Genomic DNA, 21,542 nt, shown 5'->3' with positions numbered 1-21,542 from the left:
TATATATATATATATATATATATATATATATATATATATATATATATACATATATATATATATATATATATATATATATATATATATATATATATATATATATATATATATATATATTTATATATATATATATATATTTATATATATATAAACTTTGCTTAAAAGAAATCTTTTGTTTTTAATGTACCAAAATAACTGTTAGATACCTCACTGAAATATCAAAAGAAAATTTAAAATATACAAATAAAAATAACATTAAAAATTTTTGCTTACTTTTAAGAAAACACCTATGCAAGCCTCAGCTAACCGAAGCCAATACCTTGGATTACACTGGTATTCACTTTGAGATTCCATCAAGCATTCAAATGCTTGTTCAGGCTTGTTTGCAAATAATAAGGATACACCCATGTTATACATAATATTTGCTCGCTGATTAATAGAAAGTGTCTGCAAGGATCTACCAGAATAATTGCTAACTAAATAAAATTCACACTAAAAATCATTAGACTATGATTGAATTTAAATATTAAGTTGTAGAAAGTCGATGGAGACTAAATGAAGTTTTTTCACATGCCCAAATAATTCAGATTATACAACTTTTTTTTCAAATCTTTCTACGTTTGTTTTAATACTTTTTTATTTATTAATTTTTCTTTAAATGCTCTACAATACAAAGTTATTATAATCTAGATTTACATTTTATATTTTATGATTTTTATTTGCACAGTGTAAAAGTAACAGAAAAAAGTATTGCACAGTTATATTAATATAAGTAATAACTTTTCTTAGTATAACTTATATAATTATTACAATTAAAGGTTTCATCTTACTTTATTTTAAGTAGTTTCTAGGCTTTTTTAAAACTAAAAACACTCTTAAAATTCACAAGGTATTTTCAAGTAGGTAAAACAACTAATTAGCTAATTAATTGATTTTTTTTCCCAAGAAATATATATATTTTCAATGTTTTGTTTAAACAATAGAGATGTTTTTATAGTTTCTACAAAGCCTGGGAGAGGATCATTCAATATTTTTGTAATTAGATATTTATTATTAGGATTTCATTTTTTTGTAACTAGAAAAAATGTAAGAAACGCTGCTTTGCGAGCTAAAAAAAATAAAAATAAAAATTCATATATATCTAAAATGACAGTGAGCGCATTTAATAATTTGTTTCTTAAAATTAATTAACATCCTATTCAAGGTAGGTGAAAAATGTTACAATGTTATATCTTCTAATGTTATTAATTGATAACCTTTAGATTTTTTTGTCTTAAAAACTTATAGTTTGTAGATTGCAACCACATGTTGCATGTATGTTATGATTTTAGGGACTATTTGAGCTTTTTGTTTGTTTGAATTATTTCATTGTTGTGTTTTATAAATGATGTTACTCTACAAATGTGTAGAGTTAGGCTTTAATTTTTTTTTTTTTCAATTTATCAAAATAATAACTCAGCATAAAAATTAGTAAAACAAGGGAAAAAAATTCCTTTTTATCCTTTAATCAAAAATCTTTAATCAAAATATAAACAAAAAATGTTTTGTTTAAATAAATTAATAGTCAATTAATAGGTAGAAAATTCATAAAATGATCTTTTTAACATTAACAAAAGATAAAATCTTTTGCCTTTCTAAGCTCTCTTTTAAGCTTTGAATATACTTTGTTAGTGACAGAGAAGTTAAGAGTGTTGAGTAGGAAATTGAGAATACTTAATAAAGATCAACTTACATTTTTCCATAGGTGGCAGAACTTTCATGATTGCAATATTTTCTTCCAAGCTTTTCATTGCATACAAAACAGCAAGATTATACTTTCCCATACAAAAATGTACAAAAGACATATTGTTATAATACATAACTGGTAAGGCATGACCACCTTCTGTTATAGAGGAAGATTTTGGAGCGCTGTTTAAAAGCTTTATTGATTTTTGGTAGTTTCCATGTAAACATTCCAGGTTACTTTTTAAAAATAAGGCTTCAGCAGACTATAAAAAATTAATTATTAACTTAATCTATAAACTTTTAATGTTGTTTTAAAAATAATAAATATCATTTTTATATAATCATTGATCAGAAAAAGGTTCATCAAAAAGAAATATAAAGAATTTAATATAAAGAAAATAAATATAGTTTAGGTGTTAACAAAACAAGTTTAGGGTGTTGGATGTTAATAAAAAAAAGTTTAGGGTGTTATGTGCTAAAAAAAGACAAACAAGTTTAAGGTGTTAGGTGTTGATAAAACACAAACAAGTTTAGGATGTTAGGTGTTAATAAACACAATCAAGTTTATACCAGTCAATTATCAATACCTTTGAGATGAGATGGGAAATCCCCTTGTAATGTTATAAATGTTATAGATGGTATCATTAGGATAAAAATAGCAAAAAACTGCTTACAAAGACCATTCGAAAACAAAATGTTGACAGTTTGAGTTTTGTATTTTATAAAATAACCAGGTAAACAGCAAAGCAAGTCAACAACAACATTTTTATGAGAAAAATTGTTTTAGGAACCAGCAGTTTTTTGTTTTTTTTTCAATTCACCTCCCCAAGGCCATGAAGACCACTACAGTTGAGTAGGCTGCTGTAGTTGTGGTTACAGCCCTCTCTCAACTCTATTACTCGGAAACACAAACCTTGACGAACAAGGCTGTTGTGGAGAGAAACAAGTTAAGCATGGTACTACCAAGGATGTGATGGGGATTGAACTTGGAACTTCTTGCTTATGAGGCACGCACTCTACCACTACACCACTACCGCAGTTACAGTCATTACACACCTAATTTGATATTAAAAGAACAAGTGAGCATCAATATATGCAGAACATTTATATCAAAAGCAGCAGCTCTTGATTGTATAAATATTCTGTCAATCAGACAAAAACCTTTTTTTTTTTAAAAAAAACAACAAATAAAACATTTATTCAAGCTAAAACATTTACATTTTACTTTTTTATTAATAATTAATATTTATATTTTTATCTTTAGAACAAGAATTAAAAAAATAAATGTTCATAATCAGTTAAAATCATTAAATGATATTAAAAATTAGCAAAACTTTGAAATTTGTTCCACTCTATTTTTGTTCCACTTTGACTTAGTTACACTCTATATTTCTTTATTTTAAGATATCAGGAAAAAAAAAAAAAAAAGAGAAAACAGAGTTTTTAAGTTTAAAAAAAAAATCAAACATAGCTCAGTAAGAACAGAAGAAGCCATTAGTAGTCCAGTACTATTAGCCTAAGAAGAGTAAGAAAATCGCAATGGGGAAAAAAACTTACATTTTGGCTGCTGTTCATAGCAAGCTTCAATTCTTTCTTGCACTGATTATATGGTTGCCTCATCAAAAATCGAACTTTGAACTATGAACAAAAATTTAAAAATCAAAATTTAAAAGATACCAAAACACTTAAACTCAGTATAAAAAATAACTCATTCAATCATTTTAGTGAATTTGATTTTAAATCCAGACTGAATTATTATTTAGATAAATACTTGATACAAGTTTTAAACAAACAAAAAAATATGTGACTTTTAAATAAATTAGAAAAGTTTCTTAAGTATATTTGATGTTATTGTTATACTTTTGAGCAGAACAAATTTGTTGACATTAAAAAAAACATATTAAGTTAATGAGCATTATATAACTTATATATATATAACAAATGTAATAAACATATAAACCACATAATATTAACTAATATGTGAGCATATATATAACTTAAATATAAACTTCAATGTATAAAACTAATATAAACTTTTGAAATTGACTCTAAAATAATATTTACCATATGAATCTTTGGTTTAAAGAAATCAATCATTTCTTTACTTGCAACTACTTTGCTTATTTCACCATTTTGCTTTGAAATCAACAAAGCTGATTCCACAAATTTTATCATTCCAAAGGCTTGGTCGTACTACATAAAAGTAAAAAGCCAGGTTAAAATCTGAACTAATGCTATTGCGTCAGGCTTTGCCATTTGACTGGAGCAATTGTGTAACAATGTGTAAATGTTAAGACATGTACAAACACGCATAGACAAAAATAATAAACTTATTTATAAATATTATTGATTTTTTCTTCCTCATTAAGCAGTTATATTGAGTTAGCTCTTTAGCCAATCTTTACAAAACCCCCCCAAAAAATCAAAAAAATATTTTTTAGCTAATTTATCTGATTTTAAGAAAAAAATTATATTTATAACTAGAATATATTTAAAAAAAATTATGTTAGCATTTCTTCCCTGATTGAAATAAATAGACAAACAATGAATGAATAAAGAATGAATATAAAAGACTTCTAAAATTCAAAACACACTTTTTTCTCTCAAATTATCATAACTAAAGTGCTAAAGTCTCAAATTATCATAACTAAAGTGTCTCTAAGGACTAATAAAAAGTAAACAAGTAAATGTTTTATAAAAAGAAAACATCATTTTTGTGTCCTAAATATAAATAAACCAATATTTAAAATAAACAAACATAAAATGATAGGAGGTATAATATAATGAAAAAACATTGCTTTTGTGTAATCATAATTTATGTAGTGGTGGTAATAAACATCACCTCAGAATCATTTTTATTATTAACAGTGTTTTGGAGAGGCTCAACACCAATACCTAGTTTATCCTATCAAATAAATACCAACGCCATTTATTCCTTACCCCACAATTTACGCCTTCATACTACAGTACAATCAGCCAAAATCCTAATTTCATCCAAATTTGTAAAGCACTAATATTTTTTATGAAATATGGTCAGTGAAAGATGTGAATTCAATACCAAATAATATAAAAAAATTCAAATTAACATATATATGTATATGTATATGAATCTGCAAGGTGTTCGCAAATGGCGGATGTGTCTATCTAACGGTTGATAGGAAGAAGAAAAAAAAAAAAGAAAAGAAAAAAAGAAAGAAATTATTTGTATAAAAAGGATAAAACTTATCAAGAAGATAAAAGCATTTGCAAATTATACATAAAAGTCAAAAAGTTAATAGTTTGTTTAAAAAATTACTTAAGTTATAAATTATTCAATTAATAAGTAACCAGTTAAATAAAGTGTTTATATTGAATGCAGTGGATTATACCTGTTTACAGATAAAAAAGAAAAAAGAAAAAACAACAACGAAATTCGAATTTAGAAAAAGAACTTTTAATTATTTGCCATCCATCAGCGAGTCAAGTTAGATGAATAATAATCAAAGAAGTTTAAAAATTTACAGTTATATTTGTTATAAGTTGTAATAACTTTTTTTTTTTCTTTTTTTTAACTCATTCAATTTATTTTCTTTTTTACATATCTATTATATTATATTATTGATTACATTATTATTAGCTATATAATTGTATATTTTATTATTAAGCGTTAGTCATATTTATAGTATTTATATTTTTATCATACATTACTACTATAACTTTTGTTATTACTTTCACTATTTTTATTATTATTGCTATTTTTGTGATCATTGTTATTATTATCCGTTATTATTATTATATTGTTAATATTTTTATCATAAACTTCATCATTGTAATATTATCGTATAGTTACTACTAATGTTATATTGTTTCTGTTGTAATAATCTTACTAATATCAACATCTTTATTTCTAAACAAATTTCTACTTATTATGTCTAAACTCTGCAAAATTTGTGATAAAATTATTCGTGCTAATCATCATTCACTTCAATGCAATCACTGCCTAAGTTCAATCCACAAGAAATGTAGTTTTTTAAATAATAATGATTTTAGTTTATTAAAAAACTCTTCCATGAATTATTGGCTCTGTATTACATGTTGCAACAGTATTTTTCCTTTTAGTTCTATATCGGATAATGAACTTCGTCTTCAAACTTCAATTGACAATATACTACATTTCAATGATCTGCGAAATGACCTTTCCCTCTTTCCTTGCTCCCGAGAATCTGATACTTTTAACCAACTTAATAATTACTTTACTTATCAGCTAAATAACAACGACAATGATGATACGAACATAGTTGAGAATCCAATCAATTGTAAATACATTGATATTGAAAAATTTAACTCTTCAAACATCAATATTAATTGTTTTTCTCTATTTCATTTAAATATTGCTTCATTAGTTAAACACTTTGACGAATTAACCTCACTTTTATCTCTAATAAATTATGAATTTAGTATAATCGGAATTACAGAAACTAAGCTGAAATCTGATTTACTCCCAACAACTCCAATTAATCTTAGTGGATATGTTTATGAACATACTCCAACAAAAACTTCATTTGGAGGTGCTCTACTTTACATTTCTAATAAACTAGTTTATAAATCTAGAAATGATTTACTTATGTATAAACCCCAATTCTTAGAGCCTGTTTTTGTTGAAATCATTTTCCCTAAAAAGTCTAATATCATAGTAGGCTGTGTTTATCGCCATCCTAACATGAGTATTAATGAATTTATTGTTTCATATCTATCTATTCTATTTGAAAAGCTTGCTGTCGAAAAAAATAAAACTATCTTTATAATGGGATATTTTAATATCGATCTTATAAAAGCAAGCTCAGATAATTCAATCTCGGAGTATTTGAACACTATTGCTTCAAATAACTTTCTTCCTTTTATATCTTTACCAACAAGAATTACCAATCACTCAAGTGCTTTAATTGATAATATATTTTCTAATTCAACTTCTAAATATATTTTTTCCGGCAATTTAACTATTAGAATATCGGATCATTTGCCACAGTTTCTAATTTATTCATCTTTTAAAAAAAGAATTATTAATTCTCGAAAAAGCAAAATTATTCTTCGAAACGTCAAAAAATTAAATAGTGAAGAATTCAGGAATGATTACTTGGAAACCAACTGGGATAAAGTAATCAAAGTTTCCAATAGTAATACAAATAAATCATATGAAGATTTCTTCACTACCTTTAACTCTCTTCTAGACAAACACGCACCGTTAAAAAAACTAAGTAAACGTGACTTAACTCGATGCCTTAAACCATGGATTACTTCAGCAATTTTAACCTCGATAAAAAAACGAAACAATATATTTAAGAAGTACCTTAAAACAAAAAATCTTCATGACAAACTAATTCTTGAAAAAACTTACAAAACCTATAGAAATCTACTTGTAACACTTATTCGAAGAAGCAAAAAAAACCACTTTTCTCACTACTTTACTACCAATAGCAATAGTTTGAGAGCAACGTGGAAGGGTATTAGAACTCTTTTAAATATATGTTCGAATGATATCTCATATACATCTTGTATATCTTCAAACAACACCATTATCAATGATCCAGTTAAAATCTCGGAAATTTTTAACTCCTTTTTTATTTCAATCCCTGAAGAACTGCAAAAAAATATTCATTCATCTCATACTGACTTCCATAAATATTTAAAAACATCAAACCCTGACTCTCTTTTCATTAAACCTACTGAAAAAAATGAAATAATATCAGTTATTCTTTCTCTAAATGATGGCAAGGCTTCTGGTCCAAACAGCATTCCAACCTTTATTCTAAAACTTCTTGCTAATGATATTTCCTCAGTGCTTGCAAAACTATTTAATCTCTCATTCACTACTGGTATATTCCCTAATATTTTAAAAACTGCATCTGTTAAACCAATCCATAAGGACTCAAAACTTGACTGCAATAACTATAGACCAATATCATTATTATCAAATATCAGCAAAATTCTTGAAAAATTAATGTATTCTCGTATCTACCACTTTCTTGATAATTCTAAGTGACTCTACGGCCGCCAGTTTGGATTTCGTTTAAAACACTCTACTTCCCATGCACTTATTAGCATTACTGAAATGATTCATGGTGCGATTGATAGTGGTTCTTTTGCCTGTGGCATCTTTATTGATCTCCAAAAATCATTTGATTGTTGACCATAAGATTTTAACTGAAAAATTGTATCACTATGGTACACGGGGTATCGCTAATGATTGGTTTTCATCCTATATTAACAATCGCACTCAGTTTGTCTCGATTAATGGATTTCAATCGACATGTAAAGTTATTAAGTATGGTGTACCACAGGGTTCTGTTCTAGGACCTTTACTTTTTTTAATATATATTAACGATCTGCCTCACTCTATAAATATTTCGATTGTTCATCATTAAGCAGACGACAATAATCTTCTATGCATATATAAATCACTTGCGCAGCTTTGTAAAAAAGTTAATTCAGATCTCCATCATTTGTGTCATTGGTTAAATAGTAACCGTCTTTTCCTAAATATCAATAAAACTGAATTTATTATTTTTCACCCTCCAAAAAAACAGATTGATAGTAATAATAAGAAAATTAGAATTAATGGTAAAAGACTTTTCCCATCTAAATATATAAAATACCTCGGGATATTTCTTGATAAAAACCTATCATGGTATTATCAACTAATTCAATTAAATAAAAAACTCTCACGTGCCAATAGTATGCTGTCATTTATATGACACTATGTTCCCCAACATGTTTTAATATCAATTTACTATTCCTTGTTCTTCTCACATCTAAGTTATTGTTGCACTGTTTGGGGTCAAAAAGGTAGTTTTCTCTTACATCGTATAAACAGTTTACAACACGCTTCCTTAAGAATTATGACATTTTCTCCCTTACAACCTAATACCGAAAATAGGTTTTCTGAATTAAAAATTCTAAAATGTCAAGATCTTGTAAAGCTTTATAATTGTCTCTTTGTGATTGATTTTCTTCAAAATAAGCTATCAAATTCGTTCAATAATTTTTTTATTAAAACAAGTGACACACACAAATATTACACTCGAAATACTGAAAATTTTAACTTGCACACTTCCTTTTTCAGCACTATCAAATAAGGCAAGCTCTCTATTAAAAATCAATGTATTTCTCACTGGAACCAAATAATACCATTTATAAAAAAAAAAGATTTTAACTAAATACCCTTTTATTACTAACATTCTTCATCTCAATCGAAACCAAATTAAGAAATTTATATTTGAGTATATATTTAATGAATATTAATTTTACCTTTTATTATTATTGCTTTTTTATATTACTGTATTTGTAAAACTATTATTACTTTTATTTTATACTGCCTTTTTTAAATCTACTAATATTACTATTATCATTAATTTATCTTTGTTTTTTAAATCTTAATAATATTATTTATAATGATAGTGATAGTGATTTAATTGTAGTAATAGTTTTTATGGTTATTGTCCAAATTTTTGCAATTGTTATGTTTATTTTATTAATTTCTATCGTAGTTATAAACTTTACTATAATTATTTTTACCATTAGTTATAATTTTTAGTAAATTTATCATGATATAGTTACTATTTGTTTTTTTTTATTCACATTATTATTAATATTATTATTTTTATTATATTATTATTGCAATTATTAATATCATCTTTATTTATTAGTGCTTTATTTTCCTTTCTTTTTTTATTTTTTTTTTTTTCTTTTCTTATTTATAATTCTTTCTGTGTTTTATTTGTTTTTTTGTTGTTGTTTTTTGTTTTTTTTTAGGTGTCACTCCATTGACTAGTTTTTAACTATATGAGTGACACCTAACCTTATTTATGTGAGTTCATAAATATTATTGTAAATTTTCATACTTTTTATGGTTAAATAAATGGATTAAGTATGTGTATGTGTATGTATATATATATATATATATATATATATATATATATATATATATATATATATATATATATATATATATATATATACATATAAACCAATAAATAAAATAAGATAAATATATAGAATAAAATATAAATGAAAATTTTAACAAAAAACAACAACAATCAATAGAAAAAAATAAATGACAACATCAAATAATAAAAATTGCTACATTCTAATAGAAAACCACAAATTACTCAAGTACACCACCATGTATTAATTGCTGTTAAATAAAAAATTATTATAAACTTAACGAGTCACTTAAATTGGTACTTATTGGACAAATAAATGAAAAGATAAACTATATATAAAGTTGGAAAAACAACAGGTCGGGTGAATAAAAAAAAGCAATTGCTTTTACTCAGCATTTTTGGAGTAATTGCTCAGCTTTACGTTTTAAAATCTTTAAAAATCTGAGCAAAATCGCTGAGTAAAAGCAATTGCTTTTGTTTATTCACCTGGCCTAATAAAACCTTACAAAGTTTACAAAAAACTTTACGCTGTCATAAATACCTAGTTCAAATTTTGCTAACCAGTTGAAAAAACAGGGTTGAACTATTGAATAAAATATGACAATAGTGACCAGAAAACTAAATGAAACCACTACAACAAAAATACTAAACAAAACCACTACAACAAAAACACTAAACGAAACCAATACAACAAAAACACCAAACAAAACCACTACAACAAAAACACTAAACGAAACCATTACAAAAAAAAAAACACTAAACGAAACCACTACAACAAAAACACTAAACGAAACCATTACAACAAAAAACATAAAAATCGAAGTAGGGAAATTTGTTTCCATTAGTAATGTTGCTCGAAACCACCCAAGAATAACTTTTTCCATAGTAATGGTGATTGGAACCACCCAAGAACAACTTTTTTCAGTTTTAATGTCTTTATCTAGAATCTTTTTTTTCTTAATTCAGTCATTTTTTGAACTGTGTAATACTATGATAAAAATATATATTTAATGTAATTTTAAACACTAGCTATCAACATTTAAAATGTTTAAATGTTTAAACACTAGCTATCAACATAAAATGTTTAAACAGTAGCTATCAACATAAAATGTTTAAATGTTTAAACAGTAGCTATCAACATAAAATGTTTAAATGTTTAAACGCTAGCTATCAACATAAAATGTTTAAATGTTTAAACAGTAGCTATCAACATAAAACAATTTTTAAATTTTTAAAGACTAGCTATCAACATAAAATAATGTTTAAAACTTTTGAAAAATGAAAAAAATGAAAATGTTCAAAAAAAAAGAAGCAAAATTTGAAAATTATGATGAAAATTATAAACATTTTCTATCTAATGTAAAAACAAAAAAAATAAAAGATGTTTGATGCCCTTAGTATAAAATTTAAAGAAAGTGGTTAGAATATGAATTTAATTTTTAGATTTAAAGAACTCATCTAGAATCTCTTATTCATTTCAGAAACACCAGAGTTAAAGAGTTACATATAACACAGAGTTAAAAGAGTTACATATAATGGATTTCAAAAGTAAACTTAAAAAAATAGCTATCTAGATCTGTCTAAAAAAAGTTTAAAATAATGCAAAGTACTCAAACAGCAAGCTAGACAGCCAAACATGCAGGCATTATAAATCTAGAAAAAATTATTAGACACATAAAAGATCAAAAATTTACACATGATATTGATAAAAACATTGAAAAAAAATGCATTCAAAAAATGAAAATGCTTTTTAATTAAACTATGGTTTAACTCCTCAGTATAAAATAGGAAAATAAAGAGATGCAGGTATTTATCTCATTTGCATGCCACAATTATTGGGAATACTTATTAAATAGAATTTATTCCAGATTTTCAAAAATCCAATATAAAAGTTATGCAAGATATACAAATTCAATATAAAAAATTATCCAAGACTGTTGGAAACATTTATATTCCATAAAATAAAACGTGGTCTAAAAATTTTTTTAAATTATATAAAAAGATTTTTACACTAACTACTACATCTTTACACCTAAAGTAGTTGTGACCCCAGATATATTTTATCAAACCCAGTCCCGGCCCCAGCCCTGGTTAATTACTAGCTTGAAGTTGCCAACTTAAGGGAAAAAAAGATTTAGTGAAACCTTTCTAAACCTCATTTTATTTATGTTTTGTGCTGACCATTTTTTAAATATTAGTATTATTAATAATATTACTAGTAAATAACAACTCCTCCAAGATGCACAGTAGAACATCTCTTTTCCTTTATTCTTGGTTTCATTTACCAGAATAATTTGACTTTCATTAGCTACTTTTCAATCTGTCTAAGATATGATAGAATATTAACTGCAATACACTTTTTTAGGTAACCCAAGCAAACATATGTTTTGGCAAATCGAAATAAGCAAATTTGTTTTTCAATTTAAAACGAGATTTTTGTCTGTTGCTTTTATGCAGGTGTTCAAGTTATCATTTAGAGAAAGTTATCATTTAGAAAAAATTAAAAAAAAAAACTTTTATTCATTTCTTACACTTTTATTAAATTTCTAATTACTCAAGCTAATTTCAATTATAATTTTATTTTTTAAATTTTATTTTCAATTTTTATTTTTATATTTAATTTCATTTAAAGTTAAATTTTTAACCATATTATATTTCATTTAAAGTTAAATTTCAATTATTTTGTTTTTAACTGTATTTATTGCTAATTTTATTTATTTAACTTTATTATTATTTTTTTTATTGAAAAATTATAATTTATAGAAAAAGTGCTAAAAAATGCATACTGCTGAAACCAGAAATATTTATAATTAAAACTGCAAGAACAATTCCCTACCTGATTCGTTTGCAAATATAACTCAATAAGGAGAATACAGACTTTAACAGCTAACAAATCATCTGCAAAAAATAAATAATATAATATATAGCATAACATATAATCTGCTACATAACAAAACCAATAACATATTATTATATATACATACAGTAATAAAAAGAATTTTATTATTTTTCAATACAAATAGAAATATAAACTGCATATAGACAGAGTTAACCTAATCCTTACTCATTATATATATATATAACCTGATATTAATTTCATTAATGATGCAATATGCTAATTTATTACTTTTTAGATTAGATAAATAAAAATACAATACATAAATAAAAATGGTCCTGAATTTATGTCAATTAAGATCATTTAGAATGACTCATAGTGATACTGCAAGAAAGATTGGAAGTGGAAAAAGCATCATTAGTGACTTTCTGAAGAAGTACAAGATAAAATACACAATAGATGAATACACAAAGACAGAAAATCAGCTTTTACTGATTTTCTGAAGAATTATAAGGAAACAGCCTGTTGATCTGGATCAGAAAGAAAGTTGTTTGGTCAGATGAATCTCCTTTTGGCTTTAGGTGCACTCAAAGATTATGTGTTTGGAGGCGTAGTAATGAAAAGTATCATCCTGAGTTTATTAACCTGAATTTAGCTTATATCTTTGTTGAGTATCAAAAGAAGATAAACATATGGGGATGCTTTTAGACACATGCTATCTGTAGAATTCACAAGATTAAAAGCATTATGGATCAATACCAGAACCATTGGATCTTTGTTCTTCATGCGAAGCCAAGTTTCACAGAATTATTTCCAGATGGCAACTACCTATTTCAACAAGATAATGACCTTAAGTAAACTTTAAAATATGTTGAAAAAAACATGCTAACCTTGGACTGGTGGCCTAGTCAATCACCCGACTTAAATCCAATTAAAAACCTATGTCAATACTCTAAGATAAATTAAAAAAAAAGTGTAATGATGAAGTTTGTTTCCATTGGGATAATGAGGCATGGAATAGCTTAGAACCATTGTTATTAACAAGGTTTGTTGATAGTAAGCCTCAGAGAATCAAAGCTACAAAAGTTTTCTTGCTACAAAAGTTGCTACGACTAACTTAGGAAATTATTTGTTACAAGAAAATCACTTGATACAATATAATAATTATGCCAATTTTTTCCAATTTTTTTATATTATTTATCTCTGGTAATACTTTTGTGTTTGTTAAAGCAACATTACATTATCATTAAAACATCTTTTTTTAGGTATTTCATTGATACTTAGATATAAGCATGTTTAAATATTGATACTTAAAATAAAATCACTTATTAAATGCTTTAGCCAGTTTTTCTGCGTGCGTGTGTGTGTGTGTGTGTGTGTGTGTGTGTGTGTGTGTGTGTGTGTGTGTGTATGTGTCTATATATATATATATGTATATATATATATATATATATATATATATATATATATATATATATATATATATATATATATTTATATACATACATATATGAGTATATGTATGTATGTATGTATGTATGTATGTATGTATGTATGTATGTATGTATGTATGTATGTATTTATGTATGTATGTATGTATGTATGTATGTATGTATGTATGTATGTATGTATGTATGTATACAGATATACAGTGCTCTTTCGTCAACAAATATTTTGAAATTATCATCAAAACATTAAAGAAAATGTTCTTTTGACTTCCAATTTGTTATTTAATGTTTGAGCCCTGTTTTTTTCAGCCATCCTTATTTTTTGTTTTGATACTGTTTTTATTTTTACCTAGTTTTTGATCCTGTTTTTTATATTTTCCTATTTATTTATTTTCTTTGTTATTGTTTTTATCTATAAACTTAAAAATATTACAATGTTAACTCAATAACTCAAAAAAAAGGGTTTACAGTTTTAATATTTCATGGTTCATTTTTTTAAATTATTAAACTGAACTGTATGAAATTTATTTTCTATTAAAAATAAATTTCATTTTCTGCGTTACAACATAGATTTTGTGACTATGTAATATAAGAAATTCTTCAATTGTTCCTTTGAAATTATTTATACAGGGTGCACCATTATAACCTAGGTAATGGTTTAGTATATCATATTTTTTCTAATTATCTAAATTTGTTTTTATTTTAGATAAAAATTATTTCTTATGTGCCATTTTGTCATGCTGCATCTTAAAACTGAAGAACGCATACAGCTTGTGAAGTTGTATTTTGAAAAAGATCTGTGTATGACATAATTTGTGATTGGCAGAAATTAAAAGGTAAATACTCTGCCCCCAATTAAATAGTCTATAGTATTGACTGTTGTTCAAAAATTTGAATCTACTAGTTCAGTGCTTAATTTGAAGACACTAATTCGTCCACATCCAGTATGATCAGCAGCAAATATTACCATAGTGAAGGTGTCATAAATAATTATTTATCATCTCCCTTGGGGAGTTGCATTGTTTTATTACTTGTGTATACACTTTATATTACTTTATAAGTCTATGTCCCTTTGAGAACTACAATTAGTTAATATTAAACTTTTTTATTGTATAATTTACATATGATAGATAAAACCTTAGATATTAAGAGGTGTTATTATTTTAATTTTTCTATCATATCTCTTTAAAACAAAAAAAACAAAAAAAATTAAAGCGTTTTAAAAGTTAAAACATTATAGTTATCCATATGGAGAAATACCTTTGCCCTGAAAGATTTGACGCAAACCCAAACTCTTCAACGTCAAGTAAAGAATGGATTCACAGGTTTAAAACTCTTCAAAACTTTTTCTTATCCTCAGAATCTACATCTGATAAAAAGCTAAGAATATTGATAAACTTTGTATCATCAACTGTGTATGAGTACATCTTCGATTCCCTAACTTTTGATAATGCAAACCAAAAAACGAAATATTCACACGTCATCAATTAGCAACGCAATAACAATAACCTGGCAAAATGTTAGATGAATTCGTCCAAGTTTTCCAAATCCTTTCAAAGTATTGCAACTTTAAAGGAATAACAGCCGATATTTACTGCGATGATTTTATCAAATACACATTCATCACCAGCTTAACCTAAATTATAATACGCCAGAGTCTACTGGAAAACAAGACACTCACATTAACATCAACCTTTGACCAAGCATGCTCATTAGAATTTGTGCAAAAACACTCTGAGCAGTATTAGCCCAATGTACCTCAAATCAATGCAATGCGCAATGCAAGAAAATGCGCTGATAATCAGCAAACTTCACCACAAATCATTAAAATGTCTTACTTCTGTGGAAACAACCACCATCCACGCATCATTTGTCCTGTTAAGAATACTATATGTCCGAAATGCCAAAAACGGTGACATTTTGCAAAAGTATGTAAATCGAATAAATCATTAGCTGTTGCTGAACTCGATATGCCTGTAATGAAAAGTGCAGGAGCCCCTAATTGTCTCTCACATGCTATTCGAAAGGTTGAAATAAATGAACAGAGTTTCACTACACTAATAGATACCGGAAGCTCTTACAATTTTATCAACAAACACATTGCTGATAAGTACTGACGCATCTGATTTTTCATTAGCTGCAACATTAAACCAAAATGGACTGCCAGTAGCAACCCTCGAAATTAGAAAAAATGAGGTCGGCAATAATTTGCCAACCTCAATCTTTTAGAGATCGGCATCAGGTTGGCAAAAAAGGTTGATACAAAGGTCTTTCCATAAAACATAGAAACGAAGTCGACATTTTTTTTGCTGACCTCAAACACTTTAAGGTTGGCAATGGCAGTTGGAAATGGCAGTTGGGTTGGCACTGCCGAATGCCAACCCTAATTCCAAGGAATGATGTATTTCATGTTTTTTTAGGGATTTTGAAAAGAATGCTACAGTAGCATTCTTTTCAAAATCCCTAAAAAAACATGAAATACATCAACCAGCTATTGAAAAAGAAGCATATGCAATTGTAGAAGCTCTCCAGAGGCGGAAATATTATTTGAACGGATGCCATTTTAGCTTAGTGACAGACCAACAAGCTGTTTTGTATATGTTTAACTAGAACCATCAAGGCAAAATTAAAAACAAAAAAATACAGCATTTACCAGGTAAATATAACCAAGCAACTAATTGTTTAACACATTCCACCCTATTAAATCAGAAATCACCCAATTATAAAAACACAAATTCGACATGTTCCTATATATGTAATAACAAAGTAAAATTAGCAGAGCTTCATAATGCTCTGTGTCATCCAGGCATAACAAGAATGAACCATTTTGTCCGCAATTGGAATTTGCCTTCTCCATAGAAGAAATCAAAAGTGTTGTAAACCAGTGCATCACCTGCTGTGAACTTAAACCTCGACTATACAGACCATTTAATGCTCACCTTATAAAAGTAACCCAACCATTTGAACAACTTAATGTAAATTTTAAAGGCCCAATTCCAACATCAACTAAAAATAATTAAATCTTTACAACTATTGACAAATACTTGCAATTTCCATTTGCTTTTCCTTATCCTGATACTTCCTCTTCTTTGACGTTAAAGTGTTTCAAGAACTTGTTCTCTTTGTTTGGCACCCCTGCTTATGTTCATTCTGACAGAGACAGCTCTCTAATATCAGAGAAACTACATAACTAAAGAAAAACACCTTACAATCCTAGAGAAACAGACAGGTAGAGCCCCCTAATGGGATAATATGGAAATCAGCAACACTAGTTCTCAAATCAAGAAATCTACTAGTCGAAAACTAGGAAATAGTACTACAAGATGCATTACACTCAATACAATCATTACTGTGCACTGCAACAAATGCAATGCCACATGAGAAGTTCTTCAATTTTCCACAAAGATTCCACAAAGAAACAGACAATCTATCCCAACCTGGCTGCTAAAACAAAGGAAAGTATTTGTAAAGAAACATCTTCAATCTAGCAATTATGATCCCCTAATTAAAGAAGCTGAACTAATAGAGCCACAGTATGCGCATATCAAATTTCAAAGCAGAAGAGAATCTACAGTATCTATAAAAGATATAGCACCAATAAGAGATAGTAAACCTTTCCATTCAGATAATGAAAATACTGATACAAATAATACCAATTACTCAGAGTATACTTCACAACATGACAAACCTCTAGTTACAGGCAAAGAGACCTTATTTGATCTGGAATTGGATATTGTAAGGCAATCGCATATGCAATCTAGCCTTCCTAAACGAATTATTAAAACAATTTTATAAATGATTACTTATCATCTCCCTTGGGGAATTGCATGTTTTGTGTATATAATTACTAATTTATATGTATATGTCCCTTAGGGAATTACGATTAGCTAATATTAAACTTTTCTACTATATAATTTACATATGATAGATAAAACATAAGATATTAGGAGGTGTTATTATTTCAGAAGGAGAGTGTCAAAAGCCCACAAAAATTAGTTAGATGTTGATTGCTGCAACTTTGCTTATCTGCAACTTCAATGAGATGAATTTTGAAACAGAATCTTGGTTCATACCCATACAAGGTTCAGTTTACTCAAGAACTTCTTGAAACCATCACAAGCATTGAATATTCAGTGATTGAACAACTAGTTGATTCTGATTTAGCTTCAAACATCAATTTTAGTGACAAAGCTCATTTTCACTTTGATGGCTATGTGAATTAGCAAAATTAATGTTTTTGGGCATCTGACAACCCAGAGGCAAAGCAGAACGCCCTTATCATTCAAAATGAGTGACTGTCTGGTGTGTTTTATCAACCAAAAGAACAATTAGTCCATATTTCATAGAAAATGAATCTGGAGAAACAGTTACAGCAACTAAGTTTTTATATATATATATAAACATTTTTTTTGTATATATTATGTGTCTATATATATATATATATATATATATATATATATATATATATATATATATATATATATATATATATATATATATATATATATATATATATATATATTAAAAATTGTTGTTTCTATTCCTTTCCTGTTATGCAGCTAATTTTCTTTTTTGTCTCTATATAGATAACATCTTCATCCCACGTTGAAAGGAGTCTCTGGAAGAAGATCGCATTACTTTTTAATCAAGAAAATAAATTTGTGCTCTTGACAGACATAAAACCAAAGAGCTTGTTTATCCTTGGCACTAATTTTGATCTAGTATTGCAACAAACATACCTTTAAAGAGTAAATAGCTCTAGCCATCCACCTCGCTTGATGCATTACTCCAGAAGGTTTGATTTAAATTTTTTTCTCATTATTACCTCCTCAGAAAATGACAGATAGTTCAATCAGTTCCCAATAATCATCACGCCCAATAGTTTTTTGCAGTTCTTGATTATAAAATATCAACAATTTTTCAAATCTTGTATTACTCAAATGTTGTTTGCAAAAATCGGTGTATGTTTCAATTGCAGCCGGATCAATAGTTTTCCAGTTTTCTCTAAACTTTTTAAATATTGGGATATCAGGGCTACTTTTTATTTTACTGCTTTTCCGGATTGTCTATTAATGTAATTATATATAAATGTATATATATATATATATATATATATTTATACAATAAGGAATTTATTATGTGTAAATATATATAAATGTATATATATATATATATATATATATATATATATATATATATATATATATATATATATATATATTTATACAATAAGGAATTTATTATGTGTAAATATATATAAATGTGTATATATATATATATATATATATATATATATATATATATATATATATATATATATATATATATTTATACAATAAGGAATTTATTATGTGTAAAGATTTTAACCTTTTCGCTCCGCTCAATTTTTAAAGTTTGACTACTCAGGGAGCAGTATTTTTAGCTAAAATTGTAGGTATATTAAAAATAAATTTTATTATGTTAAAGTAATATCTGAACCTTGAAGTAAAATTTTTCCGAAAGGAAAATGAGTATATTTACATATATAGATTGACACCTATAATAAAATTTTTACAGTGTTAATAGTGTTAATTAGAATAAATAAAAACATATTCTAATAGCACTTTTATTTCTTATACATTTTATAAAAATTGTCGTCCAAGTTTCAGTAAAACTATGAGTAAATATTTAAGAAACCAAAAAAGTACCTTGTTGCTTTGAAAATATATTGACACTAAGAACATGAAAATACATTTCTATGGAGTACTTGTGTTTTACCTTAATTAAATATAGCTTTATTACATGTTCTTTTGTACTTTTTACATATAATTATGTATAAATAATGTTTCTAAAACAAAGCAGATAAAAAGTGTAAATAACATTTTAGATTTCAAGTCATAAGCTTAAATTAACTTTCTAAGGTTAGAAAAATAGAACAAAAATATATATACAACCACGACAAATCAGTTATTTAACATTAGAATCATTATTCTTACTACTTTTGAGCTCATCAATAATGTTTTTAACTTGGGATTGTGTCAATCAGCGACCTCAGGAAGTCAAAATGTAACTGGTTTTCAAAGTAAAAATAAAAGCAAAGTTCATAATAAAAACCATGTGAAGTTGTTGTTTTTCTGGAATGTTGTAGACCATTGATTTGAAATCGAAAGTCAGAAATGCAATACAAACTTTAGCTTTTGAGTTTTAGAGTTAAATGTATAGGTATGTTTAAAGACGTCAAAAGGCGTACTTTGGAACTAGCGAGAACGCTAAAAGACGTAGTTCGGAGCGAAAAAGATTAATAGTAATATATAAACTGAATTGTTTAGTAAGATCCTTAATGAAATATACAGAAAAAAAATAAAACTTTAATAACACATATTCAAAACTTCAATTTAATTTAAAAAATCTTTAATATATATAATTTAACAAACCTAATGGTTCAATGATTTTAAACAATCTTTCTAAAATATTGATGCCATTTGCAAACTTTTTCAACTAAATGTAGAAAGAGTTATTTTATATTACAAATCATATTGAATATTTGTCGTCATTTAGTTAACAAATCATTCTAACATAGATACAGCAAGTCACAATCAACAATTGTGCTAAAATAGACAGAAGACAACATTACAGAGACATAAATAATTATGTTAATTGTGGTATAGTAATTAAGAAGTAATGCTATATTGAGAAGTATAAGCCTAAGAAGTGACTTTTTTGTTGTACAGATAACTCAAGAAATAAGCAGTGTTAGCAGTGGTAAAACACATGGATAAAAAAATGAGAATGTTGAAGTGTAGAAAAAAAAAATTTTTTTTAATAAAGCAAAGAGTTAAAATAAGCATAAAAGCATAAGTATTAAAGATCAAATAAGTGGATTTAGAGTTGATCAAATAAGTGAACTTAGAGTTGATTAAATAAGTGAACTTAGAGTTGATCAAATAAATGAACTTAGAGTTGATCAATTAAGTGAACTTAGAGTTGATTAAATAAGTGAACTTAGAGTTGATCAAATAAGTGAACTTAGAGTTGATCAAATAAGTGAACTTAGAGTTGATCAAATAAGTGAACTTAGAGTTGATCAAATGAGTGAACTTAGAGTTGATCAAATAAGTGAACTTAGAGTTGATCAAATAAGTGAACTTAGAGTTGATTAACTCAAACAAACTTTTTTTCAAGACTTCTATTGTTTCTATTAAAAATGCATCTTATGTTGAATGTGTTCATTTTGTAACGGATCTTAGTAATGGAAATGTGCGGATAGGCATAAATTTGAAGAAATAAGTTGGAGATAAAATCCTTAAGAAGATTTGTTAAAAATTGGATTTCAATTCTTGAATTATCTTTTAAAAATGATAAAGAAAAAAACAGAGAAGACAAACAAATTGTTAGAAAGAATAACAAGCTATATATAATATATATATATATATATATATATATATATATATATATATATATATATATATATATATATATATATATATATATATATATATATATATATATATATATATATAAAGATATTTTAATAGATAGAACAACCAATAACAGCAGAGTAGCAACAATTTGTATCTGTAGATCAGAGATTCAAACATTTAAAAATATGAGATTGGTTCAATATTGCCAACAGTA

The 21,542-nt window shown here is 26.3% G+C and overlaps 1 protein-coding gene across 1 annotated transcript in view; it reads right to left on the bottom strand.

The window, feature by feature from the left end:
* The window catches only part of LOC100204834 (CCR4-NOT transcription complex subunit 10), a 40,844-nt gene that overhangs the window by 17,260 nt on the left and 2,042 nt on the right, over positions 1-21,542 (bottom strand). The window contains exons 3-8 of the mRNA XM_065819984.1: positions 20,342-20,405; positions 12,481-12,542; positions 3,790-3,918; positions 3,283-3,363; positions 1,733-1,988; positions 274-476 (exon numbers count right to left, since the gene is read on the bottom strand). Of these exons, the coding sequence (XP_065676056.1) occupies positions 274-476; positions 1,733-1,988; positions 3,283-3,363; positions 3,790-3,918; positions 12,481-12,542; positions 20,342-20,405 (795 nt within the window). The remainder of the gene's footprint in view (positions 1-273; positions 477-1,732; positions 1,989-3,282; positions 3,364-3,789; positions 3,919-12,480; positions 12,543-20,341; positions 20,406-21,542) is intronic.

The sequence above is a fragment of the Hydra vulgaris genome, chromosome 15, assembly GCF_038396675.1.
Source record: "Hydra vulgaris chromosome 15, alternate assembly HydraT2T_AEP".
In the NCBI taxonomy this organism is placed as follows: domain Eukaryota; kingdom Metazoa; phylum Cnidaria; class Hydrozoa; order Anthoathecata; family Hydridae; genus Hydra; species Hydra vulgaris.
This window is presented reverse-complemented; position numbering and strand designations above follow the sequence as displayed.